This window comes from Pinus tabuliformis, chromosome 9 (genome assembly GCF_031772625.1).
Source record: "Pinus tabuliformis cultivar Carrire ecotype Pingquan chromosome 9, CPIR1, whole genome shotgun sequence".
NCBI classification, from domain to species: Eukaryota; Viridiplantae; Streptophyta; class Pinopsida; order Pinales; family Pinaceae; genus Pinus; species Pinus tabuliformis.
In genome coordinates this window covers 468913828-468930082 of record NC_142307.1, presented here as the reverse complement: position 1 = coordinate 468930082, position 16255 = coordinate 468913828, and the positions used below count along the sequence as shown (strand labels likewise).

The following is a 16255-nucleotide window of genomic DNA, read 5'->3' as shown; positions in this document are numbered from 1 at the left end:
TCTCCTATGATCGAAATCGACACTTGCGACAGATCCAAATCAAAGGACGACAGTACGACTATTCTACTTTTGCAATGGAAAACTGTAAACGACTCAACAAACACACAAAAACATCTACAATTCTTTTGTACAAAGGAGGCGGAATAACAACAAGGAAAAGGGGTTTTAAACATACATATACTGATCACAGGCAGCAAAATTCAGAGACAGAACTGGAAAGAATGAAGCACAAGAACCACAGCTGCACAGGGCTAGTCTGATCAGTGCACCTGTAATACAGAGAATCTGAAATGCAGCGCAGGTTTCCCTTTCAAGAAGTGCGCTGAAATTCAGGATCTCTTAATAGTACCTGCGCTGGGCCAGAAACGAGAATCTGTCCGGGTTCCGGGTCACAGTTTGCAGTTCAGGCTTTGGTTTTTGGCCGAGTAAAAGCAATCAGTAATGCACAATCAGGGGTAGATCTAAGGAGGGTCTAAGAGCTATCACAAGGGCAATCAGATAGTTTGTGAATCAGTTGTTTAAATCATAAACAGATCTAGTGAATGGATTGAAGTAGTGGTTGTCTACTTTGCATTTGTTATGGAAAATTCAGTTCGAATGCTACTTATAAGTTTATGAAACAAACAAAAAAGAGATACACAAACAAACTAATTAGACATTCCCCAGTGGAGTCGCCATTTTGTTACCGGGAAAAGTGTCTATTTAGAACTGCTCTATCCCACTAAGGTGTGACAACTGCCTTAGAAACAAACAGAGAAAAAACTACTTTTGTATTTCCTTTATGAACTATAGATAGAGAGGAATAGAAAGAACCTACCTGTGTCTTGCGCTAATCCTTTGATCCAATCCCTCTTTTCTTTGACAGTCTCCAGCTACCTGCTCCCTTACTTGCCCAGCTTCACCAAGTACCTGTAAGATCACAGAAGAAGAACACTATACAAAGACATGGATCTATATTCATAAACAACTTAGGATCAGATTTCAGTTAACCATACAAATGTAACAAGCATCAATGATACAAAAGCATGGAGGAAAAACTCAAATAGTTTTTATTGATAAACAAGAAAAGATCGAGGAGGAGTTACAACCGATGGTTCCTGACCCAGCATCAACCTCCTAGCAAAGAAGCCCCTCTTCACCCCAACAAAGCATAGATCACCCAATACTCTGATGTTTGTCTCAAAACCAACAGCAATTCCTTACAATATGCAAAATTCTAGCCCCTTGGATCTCTAGGATGAGGGATCCATATATAGATATGTGTAAGGAGGATGAGTCAGCTTGTGATTTGATTAGTGTCTTCTCTCTGTCAGTTCTTGCTTCCACTTGGAGACTGAAGGCCTCTTACTCATCTTTGGTCGAATTCAGTGAGGCAAGTGTCACAGGAGAAGATTCTGGAAGCTTCCATTGTCTCTCCACCTCGCGGAATGACACTGCCATTTGTCATTTCTCGCCCAACGCACCCTCACAGTGTATTTAGGTGCATTGCAATGCACCTAGCCAGTGTATTTAGGTGCAATGCAACGCACCTAGCTAGTGGAGCAGCTGAAATGATCCTGTTTTGACTTATTCTGAGCAGTTTCTGGTGGAGAACTTCTGGGAGAAGCTCTAATCTGTTGACCTTGTTCCTTTAGGGTTATAACAACACTTTTAGGGACTTAGGAGCCCTTGGTTTATGGACATTTCATGCTTGGAGTTGTAAGGCACAAAAATGTCTATAACACGATGGGCGAGAAATGACAAATGGCAGTGTCATTCCGCGAGGTGGAGAGACAATGGAAGCTTCCAGAATCTTCTCCTGTGACACTTGCCTCACTGAATTCGACCAAAGATGAGTAAGAGGCCTTCGGTCTCCAAGTGGAAGTAAGAACTGACAAAGAGAAGACACTAACCAAATCACAAGCTGACTCATCCTCCTTACACATATCTATATATGGATCCCTCATCTCAGAGATCCAGAGGCTAGAATTTTTCATATTGTAAGGAATTGCTGTTGGTTTTTTGAGACAAACATCAGAGTATTGGGTGATCTATGCTTTGTTTGAGGTGAAGAGGGGCTTCTTTGCTGGGAGGTTGATGCTGGGTCAGGAACCACCGGTTGTAACTCTTCCTGGATCTTTTCTTGTTTATCAATAAAACCTATTTGAGTTTTTCCTCCATGCTTTTGTATCATTGATGCTTGTTACATTTGTATGGTTAACTTAAATCTGATCCTAAGTTGTTTATGAATATAGATCCATGTCTTTGTATAGTGTTCTTCTTCTGTGATCTTACAGGTACTTTGTGAAGCCGGGCAAGTAAGGGAGCAGGTAGCTGGAGACTATCAAAGAAGAGAGGGATTGGATCAAAGGATTAGCGCAAGACACAGGTTGGTTCTTTCTATTCCTCTCTATCTATAGTTCATAAAGGAAATACAAAAGTAGTTTTTCTCTGTTTGTTTCTAAGGCAGCTGTCACACCTTAGTGGGATAGAGCAGTTCTAAATAGACACTTTTCCCTGTAACAAAATGGCGACTCCACTGGGGAATGTCTAATTAGTTTGTTTGTGTATCATTCTTTGTTGTTTGTTTCATAAACTTATAAGTAGCTTTCGAATTGCATTTTCCATAACAAATGCAAAGTAGATAACTGCTGCTTCAATCCATTCACTGGATCTGTTTATGATTTAAACAACTGATTCACAAACTATCTGATTGCCCTTGTGATAGCTCTTAGATCCTCCTTAGATCTACCCCTGATTGTTGCATTACTGATTGCTTTTACTCAGCCAAAAACCAAAGACTGAACTACAAACTGTGACCCGGAACCCGGACAGATTCTCGTTTCTGGCCCAGCGCAGGTACTGTTAAGAGATCCTGAATTTCAGCGCACTTCCCGAAAGGGCAACCTGCGCTGCATTTCAGATTCTCTGTGTTACAAGTGCGCTGATCAGACTAGCCCTGTGCAGCTGTGGTTCTTGTGCTTCATTCTTTCCAGTTCTATCTCTGAATTTTGCTGCCTGTGATTAGTATATGTCTGTTTGAAACCCCTTTTCCTTGCTTTTATTCCGCCTCCTTTGTACAAAAGAACTGTAGATGTTTTTGTGTGTTGGTTGGGTCATTTACAGTTCTCCTTAGCAAAAGTAGCGTAATCATACTGTCTTCCTTTGATTTGAATCTGTCATAAGTGTCGATTTCAATCGTTGGAAAGAGTTTGATTGCTGTTGATGGTTGATTATCCTGTTACTATTGCTTTTGGTCTGGATTTGTGATTTTCTAGTGTCAAAAACGAGTATTCATTTCAAAATCGTAAGGTGTCGTAATCATCTCTATTTTTGATTTCGAAAAGAAGCTTGTTTATGTTTGTCGCTTGAAAAGGAATTCAGATTTGTGCATCAACTTTCTTTTTAGCATCCATATACTAAGAAAGTTGAAAACAAATACATGCATGTGCATTTGCATATAGACAGTCTGTTTGGCTTGATTTAGGAAAGTGCATTTACAGTGTGCTCTTTGCTCTTTGTGAAAAGATTGTGTCTTTCTTTTCCTCTAGTAGCTAGGATTTTCATTGCACAAAAGAGATAAAAGTTTGTTTATCATCTTTAGATTGCATTTTAGGAATTACATCTACATCTCGTGGTGAACCCAAAAGGAAAACTTCATAAGCAAGATCAGCTTAAAATAAATTCAATGAATCTAACAACGCTTTGGAACTTAACGCACAACATTTAGAGGTCTAGGCTAGAGACGTATTCCGGCGTCATAAAGCCTGGTCACTGTTGTCCTCACTGATGGTTGGGTGATTCCTCCACTTTGAGACGATAAGTGCCAGTACGGACTTGTGCTCCCACGTACCGTCGAGTATATTTTGGGAGACCCCTATAGGCTTGAATCCTTTATCCTTAGGAAGTCGTGTCTGCCGCTCTATCGATCGCAATGCACTGAACATAGGATTCGGGAAGATTGACTGTCGTACCGTAAAAAGTATTCTGCAATTTTGCGATTGGTTTGGTACTCCCTCTACCTAGATCTCCAGAGTAGTCCCTTTCGTTCTTTTTCAGACTCCTTAACGGAAAAGGTCCATCTGAGCACTTGTCACTTCAGGCTCATTAAAAATCGAAGGAGACTAGAGTCATCTTTTGTTTTTTCTCGACTCTTAAAAACTGAAAAAACAAGTTGTGTCAAAGCGTCTAAAATTCATTTAATTCGGAAACATACCTTCCCTTTATTTTAGTTGATCGAGTAATCCGCAATCGTGGAAGAAAGTCAATTGAAACCTCGTCGTTCACGGAGGCTTACGAGTCAACTGTCTTTGTCTCCGGAATCGAAACCAGTACGGACAAAGCAAACTCATTTAACCGGTTCCAAATCTCCTATCAAAGTTAGAACAAGTGTTCCAACGACATCAGAGACTCCGGTTACTCCAAACATTTCTGGAATCCCTGCCTCTACAGAAGAAGTTCAACAGCCACAGAAGGACAGTGATACTGATCCTAGTTTGAGAATAAACACTTGTGTTACCAAACTAGTTCCATCTACAACCGGTTCGGAGAGTCTTACTCTTCAAACATCTGTCGCTACCGATTTCACACCTTCTTCGGCACCAGAAATATTTTACGGACCTGACGGTCTTCCCCTTCCACCTGGTTTGATTGCAATAGAAGAAATTGTAGAAGATCCTCAAACAAGTACTCCAACGCACTTTGGGGTCAGGATCACTCTATATCCTTCTTCATCAGAATTTAGTCTACCACCAGCGGAAGCTCCTGTAGAATCGCTAGGTAATCTTTTGGATAGACTACAAATGTCTGAACAACCGTCAACATCTAGGACTGTGTCGTCTGACACAACAATGGCAGAACTCCCTGCTATCACTCCGACAATGTTCGCCGGCATACCATCTGTCCCGACTAGCTCTCAGCCGCTAGAAGGAGCCCACTCAGGGGCTATTTCGACAGTATGGTCCGTTCCTGTTTGTTCATCCGAAATAATATCCAGAAACTCTTATGTTGAGTCTCAACAAATTGATCCATTTGCAGGTCAATTTGGGCAGTCTGATCCCCAAGGGCAAACGATTCCCTTGAGTTCTGGATTACCACCGTATGGGGGGCAGTATACCCTTTCATTATCCCCTCCGGGAGGATATCCATACGGGAGTTCACAACAACATTCAGGTTATACTGGAATTACCTCAAGTGGTTGGATACCTATACTACCTCAACAACCAAGAGTTGTATTCTCAATGCAACAATGCGTACCTATGTCGAATATCCCAACTACGCCAGCTATTGTAACAGTGTCGCAAGTTCAAACGCTGCCTGTTGTATGCCAACCTCAGGTTTCTCAGGTTGTAATGCAACAGCCCCTTGACCCTGCGACTCAACCACAATCGCCGACTAGTGGAGCGACACATGTCCAGACGGGTACAATTACCCCTCACCTAGGTCAAACGGTTAGTATCGGGCAACAGTACATGGCTTCACAACCATGGCTGGTGCAATACCAACAACCGCAATTCCAACAAGTATACCAAGGTTCTGAGCAACAAATCTTTGCTAACAGTGGACAACCGTACATTCAAAACGGTCAAAATCAACCATTTTACAATGGTCATGTCCACCAACCTTACCAAACATACCAGCAGCAGATGCATTATGCCGGTATGCAAAGACCAACTGCTCAGGCAATCCCATCTTATCCTGGGTATGCTTCACCTAACCTGACACAACAGTTACCCTTTGTGGCAACTTTAGAGTTACCTGATTTAAATCGGTTAACAAACGATCCAATTGCTTACGCCCCTTGGTGGCCAGCGATTCCGCATAAACTTCCATCAGATATTCCTAAATTTAATGGAAATCCGGGTGAAGATCCATCGAATCACGTGATGACCTTTCATCTATGGTGTTCATCAAACACCCTAAATGATGATTCGATAAGACTTCGCCTCTTGCAGAGGATGTTAACGGGTCCGGCGGAAAAATGGTACATTGAATTGCCTAGAGCTTCGTTCGACAACTTCAGTACCTTAGCCACAACCTTTTTAACCCATTTCAGTTACCAATAAGGTACGAAACGGGAATAAAACTTCTTACCAACTTCAAACAGACAACAGCCACTCACATATCTGATCATATACATGAGTGGCGACGTCATCGTAGAATGGTAAAAACGTATGTCCCCGATCAGCTGTTAGTTGAATGGTTTATCAAGTCATTACTGCCTTCCATCATGGAAGATGTGGCAAAGGGGGGAGTCGTAACAAAAGAGAAAGTTATCGCTCGTGCGCAATATCTGGACTTGATTTACACTCAGTCCGGCACGCTCTACGACAAAATACCTGACACCCCTAGACCGGAATTCTCAATTCCTCCTCCTCCTAAATCAAACAATGACTCTCATGCCGATGACGGCGTGATTGGCACGACAGACACGAAATCGACAAAGGCTACATCCAAAAAGGCCCGTAAGATTTCAGGTCAAAATGCAAAAGACGAACTTCTTGCTTCGGAAGTAAATGCCGTATCGACAGATAAAGGCAAAGAAACCAAACAACCAGGAAGCAAGAAGAAAGGCAAAGGGAAGAAGAAGAAACAGGAGGAATCATCACCTGAAAGATCTTCTTCAAACCCTCCTGGAAATAGGAAACCAAAAAATCCATGCTTTATATGCGATGAGGATCATTGGACCGCAGATTGTCCACACAGAGCTGAGCTTAAGAAATTCTTCAAGAATTCAAAAACCTTCGCAGTGTTAACTGATCCGTTTCCAAATCCAGGAACAAATCTGGTTGAGAGTGGAAATGATTCCCCGTCTCAAGTGCTAATGTTGTCAGTTTCAAAACAGCAAAATGATGCTTTGATATCGACAAGGAACAAGGATTATGGGAATCCACAGCTGTCGAACAACAAGGATAAAGGTCAACCAAGTAGTTCGACAACGACTTCAACAGAAGTTGTGCCACCCACCATCCCTGAATTGACGATAAAAACGCCAAAGGGAGTAGTACACAAGTTGACATTTAATCCCCGCGCTAGAGCGGCACAGCATTATAACATAGTGGAAGATTTGGCCCAATCGCCATCCGCTATGTCGACTCTTGAAGTACTACAAAATTGCCCATCCCAAAGGCAAGCTTTATTATCGACCATTGGTGGGATTGACCCAAAGGATTCCAATCTTGTATCCTTCGATCATAAAGGATACGATCCTTAATTACCAGCTCAACTAGCTTTCCTTGTTCAAGTGAAAGCCCTCAACAAAACTGTTCATTGAACGATTATTGATAAGGGGGCATCTACATGCATTATGTCAATGAGTTGCTGGAAAACTTTAGGATCTCCAAACTTGTCGCGATCTTCGACGACATTAAAAGCATTCGACGGAAGGTCATATACCCCATATGGTATCCTAAGTAACTTGATAGTTGAACTAGGAGGGAAAACGGTAGAAATAGATGTTGAAGTCATCGATGGGAATCTTGATTACAACATCCTACTAGGAAGACCATGGATATATGCCATGGCAGCTGTTGTGTCGACCTATTTTAGAAAGATTGCATTTCCCTTTCAAGGAGGGATTACAATCGTCGATCAACAAAACTTCCTCCCCAATGGTTCTCAAGTTACTGGAAGCATTCCCATGATCCATGGAAGCCCCCATTCACTTCAGAATATCAGAGTAGGCCTACTAAAAGATCCTATACTAATGGGAACTTTCGCTCTTCCACCTCCAATCAATCTGGTGGAAGTAGCGTCGATAGGAACCTGCAACATGATATCTTCTACAAAGATCTCAGAAAACGATATCGACATGGATCATGCAGTGGTTTTGCCCCCAAGCCCAACGGAAATATTATAGCAATCAATGTTCCTAGCATGGGAGGCAAACCCAAATCAACGCTCATCAAGCGTTTGGATAGATAGGTCTAGAGAATATGGTACTCCTTCAGATCCTTGGTCGCGAGTGCATGTCACCGACGAAGGAATTGTCCAATCTATGGTAATTGAAGGGACACCATGGAATGATTCCCACCATCGTTCCCTTCTTCTGGATTGTGGAGAAGATAATCAAGATGACCTGTATCATCCTTCAGTTTTTGAATTCCTATCAAATACTGTAAACACGGTGGATTCAGAGCGAAACTTGTCCAATATTGAAGAGACTATCGCCATAAATATCTCGACTAAAACAGATGTTGTAGAAAATATTTATGTTGGCAAATGTTGTTCTCCTTCAGAACTGGAAATATATAACGCTCTTTTTCGCGAATTCAGAGATGTCTTTGCTTGGTCATACAATGAAATGCCAGGCATTGACTCGAGTATCGTTGAACACGAAATTAAGATGTATCCAGATGTCAAACCAGTACGACAACGGCTAAGACAGGTGCACCCCAAGAAAGCCGCTGCCATTAAGGCAGAAGTTGAAAAACTTCTCCATGCTGGTTTCATCTACCCGGTTCCTCTAACCGATTGGGTATTGAATATTGTCCCTGTTATGAAAAAACAGGGGACAATTAGAGTGTGCGTCGATTATAGGGATGTAAATCAAGCTTGTCCAAAAGACAACTACCCTACACCCTTCATTGACCAGATAATTGATGAATGCGCCGGATGCGAAATCTTTTCATTCATGGATGGATTCTCCGGGTATAATCAAATAAATATCCGCCCACAGGACCAGTCAAAGACTGCATTTATTTGTCCGTGGGGCACATTCGCATATCGAAAATTACCCTTTGGTTTAAAGAACGCAGGGGCGACATTTCAGAGGGAAATGAATTATGCCTTCCATGACATCAAAAACATCGTTCAACCGTACCTCGACGACCTTCCGGCTCATTCGCGAAAGCGGACTGATCATCCGCAGCATTTAAGAGCGATATTTCTACGTTGCCGACACTACAAGATACGACTCAATCCACACAAATGTGTATTTTGCGTCAGTTCTGGTCATTTACTTGGCTTTGTAGTCTCCAAGGATGGGATTCGTCTCAACCCATGTAAGGTCCAGGCAGTCATAAATTTGCCTCCACCTTCGAATTTGCTTCAGATTCAGAAACTCCAAGGGAAAGTGAACTTTCTGAGGAGGTTCATTCCAAATTACGCCGAACTTGCTAAAGGTTATACACGTCTTTTGAAAAAGGAGGTACCCTTTGTCTGGGATCAGGTTGCGCAAGCTTCCTTTGATGCTTTAAAAGATTCCCTAATGAAAGCATCATTAATGTATGCCCCTGATTATCAAAGGGATTTTAACTTGTATCTGGCTGCAGCAGATACGACCATCGCAATGGTTTTAGTTCAAGAAGTCGATGGAATTGAGCATCCTATATATTATTTAAGTAAAAACTTAAATGATACAGAAAGCAAATATTCTTACGTTGAAAAGCTAGCGCTTGCAGCTGTTCAAGCGATACAGAGATTTCGACACTATGTCCTCTTTCGGAAAACTACCATTCTGTCAGATTGCAACCCCATGACTTATATATTGTCGCGACAGTTGCTGGGGGGCAAATAATCAAAATGGATAGCAATCCTACAAGAGTTCGATCTGGAATTTGTAAAATCCAAGTCAAAGAAAGCTCTAGTTTTCGCAGAATTATTGTGCGATCTCCCATCGTCGTCCAACGATGAAACATCCGAACAATCAATCGTGGATGAAAGTTTGTTTCTGATATCTACAATCAATGAGTGGTATGGGGATATAATCCTTTATCTCCAAACCTAAAAATTTAGGCCAAACACCTCCCACTCTGAACAAAAACGTATTCGATACCAAGCAAAAGACTACATGATCATCGGTGATACACTTTACCGTCGCGATATCGATACAGTTCTGAGGAGGTGCCTCACCCATGAAGAGGCCGAAAAAGTCCTGAATGACTGTCATTCAGGCGCGTGTGGGGGGCATCAATCCGGATATGCTACAGCGCAAAAAATATTACGAGCAGGATACTTCTGGCCAACAATATTCAAAGATTGCATAACCGCAGTCAGAAGTTGCCATGCTTGTCAAATTTTCGATAGCAAAACCAGAAGACCACCCATACCTTTACAGCCAATAGTTGCTGTTGGGCCATTCGCCAAATGGGGCATCGATTTCATGACATGTAACCCCACCTCGACCAGGGGGCATGGGTATATCATAGTCGCAGTTGACTATTCCCCGGTAAATAACCACCGTGAATGAAGTACTTCAGCCATTAAAGCCTTGGTCGTGTTTGCACCATCACCTCCACTTTTTCATTGGCCGATCATTCACCTCCATTTGATTTTTTACCCATTTTGAGGAACAGCTGCGAAGAGTGATTTCACTAGCCATCCTTGTGACATTGTTGTGATTGGAAAATTCCAAACCTTACCTGGAATCAACTACTACCCATTTTATCACTCGTTCCTCAAAAGACGAGTCTTCTTTAAGCTCTTTTCAACTGACTCGTAAAATATGAAAACATTGCTGAGTCCTTGGCCTTCCAGCTCGTTAAAGGGATAGGAAGTGCTATCCCTCCTCTAGATTTTAATCTTTTTGGACCTGAGGGATTATTACACAAAAAGATCGAGCGCTTGTTTTGTTCGGCTCGTTAAAACTATCGAAAATTCATCCCTTCTGTATTGTTTTATACTTTTTCAGACTTAAGGGATTAGATGACGAAAAAGGAATTTTGGAGTTACCTTTACGTGCCTTTTCAGACTCTCTAAAATTGAAAAGGACCGAGTTATCTTTGTCGTTAAACTCGTTAAAAAGATTAATAGCGACAAACTTGTCTTTAGACGAGAACGAGTTTCACTATCGCTAGGCTCGTTAAAACATAGTTTCGCTATCCAGAGAAGCCACCTGTGTCTCACCCACTACCATACATTATACTCCATTCTTTCATGACCGCCACCCCGAACCGTATATCATCATATCGTTTTCACCTCCATCAAAATCATTTGCTCTGTTCCGTGTCCTTGATGTGGGATTCATTAAGGCCCTCCTATGCCGGATCACTTCTTGTCGACATCAGCTCATTATCCAAGAAGTTGACCTAGGAACACCCCATTCAGTACTTTGAAGCTTGCATGCCTTAATGGCAAGTTTCTCACTTCCGGCGATAGGTTTACATCAATGGCCTTCGACCGAAAGAATTTGCGTGGTGTTCGACGCCAAGTCCTTCATTCACACCACGTGGATTGTACTGCAGTACCTTGAGGATCATTATCATTATCGGTGATTCCTCTCGCGCTTGTTAACAGTTTACATCATTGACTGGTAATCAAGCGATGTCTTTCCATGTTCGACTTCAAAACATTTCTCACATGGATCGACTTGTACTTCGAGTAAAGATCGGACGAGATTGAAGACCTCGGATCTAGTTTCATCCATCCGGGCTGCGATATATATTTAGGGAAATAAAGACATCAAATGTACAACATTGCAGCACAGATAATCATCCTACCAAAAGGATGATGGCTCTATCAGAATCATCAGTCTACACTCAGACGATTGTCTGTCCTATGTACATAAAAATGAATTTATAAAGCTGAGCATGGGAATGCCCGCCTCAGCTAGATCATGAAAACAGTATGAAGATAATGTATTGTATTGTATCTTATTACAAGTCTCCTTCCAGCATTGAAATAACTTCGGATCCTCATAATAAAGCATTTCACCCGACACCAAAAGGTTAACGGCCTCATACTTTAGGGGGCAACTTTTATAGACATTTTTGTGCCTTACAACTCCAAGCATGAAATGTCCATAAACCAAGGGCTCCTAAGTCCCAAAAAGTGTTGTTCTAACCCCTAAAGGAACAAGGTCAACAGATTACAGCTTCTCCCAGAAGTTCTCCACCAGAAACTGCTCAGAATAAGTCAAAACAGGATCATTTCAGCTGCTCCACTGGCTAGGTGTGTTGCATTGCACCTAAATACACTGTGAGGGTGTGTTGCATTTCAAAAGTCCCTTCTATGGGGTGCGATGGGTGAGAAATGACAAATGGCAGTGTCATTCCGCGAGGTGGAGAGACAATGGAAGCTTCCAGAATCTTCTCCTGTGACACTTGCCTCACTGAATTCAACCAAGGATGAGTAAGAGGCCTTCGGTCTCCAAGTGGAAGCAAGAATTGACAGAGAGAAGACACTAACCAAATCACAAGCTGACTCATCCTCCTTACACATATCTATATATGGATCCCTCATCTCAGAGATCCAGAGGCTGGAATTTTGCATATTGTAAGGAATTGCTGTTGGTTTTTGAGACAAACATCAGAGTATTGGGTGATCTATGCTTTGTTTGAGGTGAAGAGGGGCTTCTTTGCTGGGAGGTTGATGCTGGGTCAGGAACCACCAGTTGTAACTCTTCCTGGATCTTTTCTTGTTTATCAATAAAAACTATTTGAGTTTTTCCTCCATGCTTTTGTATCATTGATGCTTGTTACATTTGTATGGTTAACTTAAATCTGATCCTAAGTTGTTTATGAATATAGATCCATGTCTTTGTATAGTGTTCTTCTTCTGTGATCTTACAGGTACTTTGTGAAGCCGGGCAAGTAAGGGAGCAGGTAGCTGGAGACTATCAAAGAAGAGAGGGATTGGATCAAAGGATTAGCGCAAGACACAGGTTGGTTCTTTCTATTCCTCTCTATCTATAGTTCATAAAGGAAATACAAAAGTAGTTTTCTTTGTTTGTTTCTAAGGCAGCTGTCACACCTTAGTGGGATAGAGCAGTTCTAAATAGACACTTTTCCCTGTAACAGAGCAGAATATTGATTTTCCACAAATTTTTAAAAATTAATGAAAACACCATAAAAATTAGATTTGAATTTCAAAGGATAAAGCCAAGTGAATCGTGAGTAATCATCAATGAAGATAACATAGTAGGTAAATCCCGAATTTGATTTGACCGGGGAAGGACCCCATAGATCGCAATGAATAAGATCTAATACATGTGATGATCTACGTTCATTACGTGAATAGGGTAAACGATGATTTTTCGCAAGTTTACATGTACTACACAGTGCAGGAGAGGGAAATAAAGATGTAAGATAAAGATGTCCTATTTTATTTATATAAGAAATAACAGAGTGATTTACATGTCTAAGGCGAGCATGCCATAAATCATAGGAAGCATGTAAATTCTTATTTTTAAGGACATAAATAAGAGTAGAGTTGGCACGCTTCATCACGTATAAGCCCCCATAACGCTTACCCTTTGCCACCACCCTTCCCGTTTGATGGTTCTGAATAGAGAAAAGGTTATTAGTAAATGTAACGGATAAAGGAAAATCAGATGTTAATTTACTAATTGAAAGGAGATTTTTGGTGAGATGGGGAACAACTAAAACATCCAATAAATGAATATTTGGGGTAGGAGAGACTGTACCGGTATGAGTAATGGGTAAAGAGGCACCATTGCCCACAATTACAGAATCCTTACCAGTGTACTGAGTTGGCTGATCCAAAATAGATGGTTCTATAGACATGTGGGCTGAAGCTCCAGTGTCCAAGAACCAATCAGGGCCTGCTGAGTCGTTGAGAGAACAAGAGCTTGCAAAAGCTTCGGCAAGATGGGCGCTATTCTCAGTTCGGGCATACCTCTGGTTGCACCGATCGGCATAGTGACCATCTAGACGGCATATCTGGTAGCGAGGAGGACGGCGACCTGAACCAGAGAAGAGGCGGCCATGAGTTGCAGAGGAGGTGCGGCCATGGCCAGTGCGACGACCCTCGGAGTTACGGCCACGAGTTGCAGAGAATCGGCCAGAACCTCGGTTTGCGGCAGTGAAGGTTGCAGCAGGAGGGGCAGTGGGTTCAAGAGATTTCTGAAAGAGTTGAAAAATCTCAGCCTTGGAGACCAGATCAAAAAAGCAAGGAAGAGGGGTGAGCACCATTTGCGCAGTGGAGAAACCCGAGAAATCAGTGCCAAGACCACGGAGAAACCAGTGGATTTTGTCGGTGTCATCCACAGGCCGACCAATCGCATGAAATTGGTCACATAGAGCCTTGAAAGAGTGGGCATATTTAGCAACAGGTCTGGTATTGCGTTTCATCAATTGAAGTTCATCTTTGAGATGAATTTCTCAAGCCTTCGATCGGTGATTGAAGGTATTCTCCAAGGTAAGCCAGACCTCTCATGCTGTGGTAAGCCCAACAACCTCTGCCATGGCAACTTCGGTGAGAGAGGAATGAAGGAGGCAGAGGATTTTCTGATCAGCAACTTTCCACGCCAAGTGTTTTTCAATAGGCGTCTGAGGAGTGGCAGAATCAAATTGAGGGGGAGGAATGATGGTGCTGTCGACATGACCAAGTAGATTTTGACTCTCAAGAAGGGGAAGCAATTGACTTTTCTAGAGGAGATAGTTGGTGGAGGAAAGCTTGATTGCGATCATGTGGATTAAGGTATTGAAAGGAAGAAAATTGGAGGAGGGTTCGGTGGCCATGGGTGTCTCACAGGATCGAGAATTGGAGGAGGTTTCGGTGGCCATGAGTGTCTGAAAGGATCGAGGAGAGGATGTTTAATCCGATGGAGCAGTTCTAATGGTAGGTGTCGTTCTTAACACAATGCGTGCTCTGCTCTGCTCAATTCAAACCAACCATAAGCTCAGCATCTGATACCCATGCCCGCTGCTGTGCTTCAATTCAAAGCTCTGATACCATGAGAAGGATGTATCAAAACCACCGCGCATTCAATCGTGGTGACTGTATTTTATTTATAATATCAAATGACAGGATAATTACAAATCGATTAGAGGAGAATTAGAAACTATATATAAACATTCTTGGAATCAAGGGTCAGCTAATCTCAAGCCTTAGATGTAGGCAAAATATCCTCAACCGTATCCTTAACATTTATCTAGGTGGTTAATTAATTTAATTAACAATTTTAGCATGATAGAATTTACTTAGGTCTTAGTGGATTTTTTCGATGATAGAAAAGCGTTTTTTAGATTGTTTGGCTCTTGCCCACATCCACTCTCAATTCCCTATCATCATCCACACCTCCAATCTTCTTGACTTATTAAGCCAACCCAACTAAAGTGATCTTGGAATGCTTCTTTCCTTGCGCTTTGATCCCAGAAACAAGATTTTGAAGAATGACAATTGAACTCTCTTCTCTTGAAGTCCTATAAACCATGTAGGTCTTAGCAGATGCTAATCATCATCATCATAATCAATATTTATGATTTTTTATATTGAGAATTTGTATGAAATTTAATTTATGATTTATAGAATAATTAGATATATGAATGAATATAAAAATTCTGATTATATATTATTCTGAAGTAAATTTATGTACTTTGTTTAATTATATGATTTTATTTGTAACATTTATCATCAAAAATATTTTTTAAGAAATTTTTGATATTTTTAATATTCCAATGGTCTATTTCAATTTTTTTAAATATTAAAAAATAATATATTTGGGTTTTTAAGAGATGTACCCTCCCTATTATTTTTAGAATTAAATTTTAAAAAGATTTGTTTTTGAAATATGCCTTAGTCTAATGATTATATTTTTTTGCTTTGAAAGTCATGGAAATTCCGGTCATATTTTGAAAAAAATCTGGGAGGGATTTTTGTAAATCCAAGTAAAAACTATCAAAATTCATAATTTTAGGTACTCTAGAAGTCTTTGATGGCGCTGAATCCATTTTCACTATCAAAAACATGATTCAAACACTGCGTCTACAGAATTTCAACCACTTTTAACAAGGAATACAAAGAGATTATTATTTTATAATATGTAGCTTCCATTCACACAAATGTGATGGCAATGAATCCAATCATGGAGGCGTCGAATACTCTTAAATTTGTTAGATACCCATGACTTTAATTATAAAATTTGATGTTGTTCATGTTTCGGATTTTTAAAGCAAATGACCAAAGTTAGAAGACGTGTCAACGACCAAGTAACTGTTGAACTCAAATCATTCCAAGAATATTCTGGATCGGACAAACATAATCAACATTAATTATTCAACGACTATTGTGATTCTCGGAATGTCTCAAATCCGACAAACATTTAATTCCAGGAATATTCTGGGATCGGACAAACATAATCAACATTAATTATTCAATATCCATTGTGATTCTCGGAACGCAAGTTTAACGAGGTGGAGGAGTTGCCCTGAAAGTTATGGAAACTCAAAGAAAATCTGGCAAGGATTTTTATAAATACAAGTTATAGTTGTTAAACTTCAAAATTTTAACTATCCTATATGTTTTTGATGGCGCTGAATCCATTTCCACCATCAAAAACACGATTCAAACACTGCTTCTACAAGATTTTTTGAAA

At 40.9% G+C, this 16255-nt stretch overlaps 1 protein-coding gene across 1 annotated transcript; it reads right to left on the bottom strand.

Annotated features, from left to right (window-relative positions):
* Positions 1-13164: 13164 nt before the first annotated feature.
* Positions 13165-14009, bottom strand: LOC149149220 (uncharacterized). Its single transcript, XM_089442418.1, has 2 exons — positions 13343-14009; positions 13165-13199 (listed from the first exon to the last, which is right to left on the bottom strand). The coding sequence occupies exons 1-2, from the start codon at positions 14007-14009 to the stop codon at positions 13165-13167; spliced, it is 702 nt and encodes a 233-aa protein (XP_089298544.1).
* Between the last annotated feature and the right edge of the window lie 2246 nt (positions 14010-16255).

Bases quoted from the DNA above. Each gene is read 5' to 3' on its own strand.
- LOC149149220 (XM_089442418.1), bottom strand. From the start codon at position 14,009: ATGAAACGCAATACCAGACCTGTTGCTAAATATGCCCACTCTTTCAAG. The intron at 13,200-13,342 runs GTACAGTCTCTC...TTCTCTATTCAG, and splicing joins TTTACCCATTACTCATACCG to AACCATCAAACGGGAAGGGT.